A 3,898-nucleotide genomic window follows, 5' to 3' on the forward strand; every position below is an offset into this window, starting at 1 on the left:
GTATTTTCTAAGGAGCTATTTTTGTTTTCGAAACCAGAAGCTTACTGGATCTCAAAAATCCTTTGCAAATAATACCCCCTAATTCATCAAAGTTAACAACAAATACTTTAAGCCTTTTAAAGCTATGATTTCAATTAAATCTGTTTTTAGGTGAGTTTAGTAAATCTATATGGTATGTAATGAAGCTCTTAAACCAGAAAAGGGTCATTTATGAATGACTGTGATATTTCAAAATGCTACCAACTTGAAGACACCCCTGCTCTCCTTCTTGTCTTTTCCAGACGAGCTGACATGAAATCACAGAATGTTAGTGCTAGCAGGAGCCATAGAGAACATTAGCTGACGCCTGTCCTATGCCTAGCCTAGAAATTGGTAAACAAAAAGAATCTTCTTTTTCCTCTCTTCCACAGAATCCCAGCCCAGGATTATTTGCTGTAATGCATCCTCTGACCTACGCGGAAACTTCGATAGATTACCATCTATGCTCTCACCCCAAGTACAAGTTCACCAAAGAGTTCCACAGTGGGTCCAGCATTCCTCTCACCCAAAAGCAGTTTCTGCATCACACGGTAATGTCATCATTAGGCTCTCTGGCAGAGCTGGCTGGCGGCCGTGGGCTGCAGGGAGGGGCAGGGGACAAAGACAGGGTCATGGCTGGACAAAGAAGGTTTTTCAGCCACAGCTTCAGAACAAGAATGGCAAAGACAACCTTTGTACCCCTAGCCCTAAAAGGGTACCGGGGAGACTCCACACTGCCCTGTCCTGACCACACCCACCTCTCAGGCTGCCTGCTGCCCTTTTATCAGATTCTCGCTCTTGCTTCCCCTTGAAGGCTATGCCCAATGTTCATATTTCAACCCTGTGCAAAAATGGTCACATGGTATGTGTAACCCCTTCGTCTGACCTCCTCTTACTGTGTCCAAACAAGTGTAAAAACATCAGAATGGGCACAGTGGTAACAGAACACAGGCACAGTAAACGGCTCCAAAGAACTCCTCCCCCAGGTGACCAGCCTGACCTGAACATTCCATAACACCCCTCAAGGATTACCCACAGGCCCTTCCACCTCCATCAATCCCTAAGTCAGCTCTCCCCACTTCTACTCCACACCCCAAAGGGCCTCCTCTTCCTATGTCAGCATCTCGCCTTTGTGTTCTGCGGACTAGTGAGTTACCCAGGGATCCTTGATCCCTCCCTCTCCCTCACTTGCCACTTCTAACCACCATTGGATGCCATCCTCTGCCTCAGTCTCTTCCATGGCCCAATGCCGCATGTATGTCTAAATCTTCCTTAGACATACATCTGATTGTTTCATTTCCTGCTCAAAAGCTCTCAGTGGGTCCTGCTGCCTGTGGGAGCAGCTGCAGCTTGACCCAAAAGGCCCTGGGACCTGCCTGCCTCTTCTGCTTCATTCCCACCAACCCCAGCACACTCTGCACTCAGGCAGCGGAGCTGGTGGCCTCCGGGCAGCACTCTTTCCGCATGGTGCACACACGGTCCCCCTGCAACAAGCACTATTCATGCTATTTATGAGCTCCCTGAGTGTTGCATTAGCTTCACATGAATCACAACAGTCCACATCTGCCCTCCATCCTGAGGACCTATTGCTGTGTACCTAATGAAGCCAAGGCGTTAGGCCGTAACCTCGCCTTCCTCTTTAGATCCATGTTGTGATGTTTCATGCCCTTTGCCTCAGAAAAATCCAATCAAACTTAGACTACGAACATAGGAGCTTTTACTCTGGCGTCTCAGCTTATAGCAACCTCAGACTCTTGGGCTTAAGTAATTTTCTTGCCTCAGCCTCCCAAGTAGCTGGAACTACAGGTTCAGGTCACAACGCCTGGCTATTTTTTGTTGCAGTTGTCATTGTTGTTTGGGGGCCCAGGCTGGGTTCAAACCCTCCAGCCTTGGTGTATGTGGCTGGTGCCATAACCACTGTGCTACGGATGCCGAGCCAGAAGCTAACTTTTTAAGACTGAAAAAGAGTCAGTTGAATGAAATGCAAGTCCTTTCTAGACTTTACCTCACCAAACAGTTCGTTTCCATGCAGCGGCCCCGTGCCGGCTTTCCTTACAGGACATCATTCCTGGAGTAATGCGCTGGAAGAAGTTCCACTCCCAGGTGTTCTCCTCCCTGCCCGACTCCACCAAGATAGAGAGCACACAGAGGTAAGCACGGTTCACCTCACTGTCTCACCAGGCTTGTGTGCCCCACGGATGACAGAGGCAACGATGCTCAAAAGGTAAATGCCAAGAATATGCCAAACTGTATTTTTTTATTATTTAGTTTTCATTTCATACCATAAACTTAACTCTGCAATCCAGCTGGACATGGAGGGAAATAAGGAACACAGGGACCCAAAGACCTGCAGCGAGAACAGAGAGAGCAGATGGGTGGGGAGAGCTCTCCTGGCTACAGATGGATGGTCTGGCGGTTAAGACGAAACGTTATGTCAGATTTGTTACAGTTGTCACAGTCAGTGGGGTGATCTTCTTGCTGGTCTTGCCATTCTCTACCCAAAGCGGTCCATAGCTTCTGCAACACTCGTGCCCTCTTTCACCCTGCCAAAGACCACGGGCTTGCCACCCAACCACTCAGTCTTAGCTGTGCAGGTGAAAAACTGGGAGCCATTTGTGTTGGGTCCAGCATTTGCCATGAACAAGGTGCCAGGAACTGTATGCTTCAGAATAAAGTTCTCATCAAATTTCTCCCCATAGATAGACTTGCCACCAGGGCCATTATGGCATGTGAAGTCACCACCCTGGCACACCAGCCCTAGAATAATTCTGTGAAAGCAGGAACCCTTGGAACCAAATCCTTTCTCTCCAGTACTCAGAGCACATAAGTTTTCTGTTGTCAGGCAGGGCATGGTGGCTCACACCTGTAATACCAGCACTCTGGGAGGTCAAGGCGGGAGGATTACTTAAATTCATGAGTTCAAGACCAGCCTGAGTGAGAGCAAGATCCCATCTCTAAAAATAGCCTGGCATTGGGCAGCGCCTGTGGCTCAGTGAGTAGGGCGCTGGCCCCATATACCGAGGGTGGCGGGTTCAAACTTGGCCCTGGCCAAACTACAACAACAACAGCAACAACAACAACAACAAAAAAAATAGCTGGGCATTGTGGCGAGCGCCTGTAGTCCCAGCTACTTGGAAGGCTGAGGCAGGAGACTCACTTGAGCCCAGGAGTTGGAGGTTGCTGTAGGCTGTGTGATGCCTCAGCACTCTACCAAGGGCGATAAAGTGAGACTCTATCTCTTAAAACAAACAAACAAAAAATAGCCTGGCATTGTGGCAGGCACCTGTAGTCCCAGCTACTCCAGAGGCTGAGTCAGGAAGATCGCTTGAGCCCAACAGTTTGAAGTTGCTGTGAGCTATGATGCCATAGTACTCTATAGGGGGCAAGAAAGTGAGACTGTTTCAAAAAAAAAAGTTTTCTGCTGTCTTTGGAACTTTGTCTGCAAACAGCTCAAGGGAAACGTGGCCCATGGGGTTGCCAGTGGCAGTGATACTGAAGAATACAGGGGGGTTGGGGCTGACCACAGTTGGTATCAGGCAACAATGGCAAAGGCTTTTTTGGGTTTTTTTTCTGAGACAGAGTCTTGCTCTGTCCCTTAGACTAAAGTGCAGTGGTGTCATCACAGCTTACTACAACCTGCAACTCCTGCATTTTTCTATTTTTTTGTAGAGACGGTGTCTTGCTCTTGCTCAGGCTGGTTTCAAACTCCTGAGCTCAGGTGATCCTTCCACTCAGCCTCCCAGGGTGCTAGGATTACAGGTTGAGCCACCACCTCCAGTCAAACCATACTTTTTTTTTTTTTTTTTTGAGACGGAGCCTCAAGCTATCCCCCTGGGTAGAGTGCCATGGCATCACGCTCACAGCAACCTCCAACTCCTGG

General features: G+C 48.6%; 2 protein-coding genes across 2 annotated transcripts in view; one reads left to right on the plus strand and one right to left on the minus strand.

The window, feature by feature from the left end:
• The window catches only part of CFAP221 (cilia and flagella associated protein 221), a 115,829-nt gene that overhangs the window by 94,041 nt on the left and 17,890 nt on the right, over window positions 1-3,898 (plus strand). Inside the window, exons 19-20 of the mRNA XM_012806876.1 lie at window positions 411-569; window positions 2,077-2,168. Coding sequence (XP_012662330.1) covers window positions 411-569; window positions 2,077-2,168 — 251 coding nt within the window. The remainder of the gene's footprint in view (window positions 1-410; window positions 570-2,076; window positions 2,169-3,898) is intronic.
• Window positions 2,513-3,488, minus strand: LOC111726271 (peptidyl-prolyl cis-trans isomerase A-like). The gene is made up of 2 exons (XM_023514807.1): window positions 3,445-3,488; window positions 2,513-2,855 (listed from the first exon to the last, which is right to left on the minus strand). The coding sequence occupies exons 1-2, from the start codon at window positions 3,486-3,488 to the stop codon at window positions 2,513-2,515; spliced, it is 387 nt and encodes a 128-aa protein (XP_023370575.1).

The sequence above is a fragment of the Otolemur garnettii genome, unplaced genomic scaffold (assembly GCF_000181295.1).
Source record: "Otolemur garnettii isolate 467f Iridium unplaced genomic scaffold, OtoGar3 scaffold00059, whole genome shotgun sequence".
NCBI classification, from domain to species: Eukaryota; Metazoa; Chordata; class Mammalia; order Primates; family Galagidae; genus Otolemur; species Otolemur garnettii.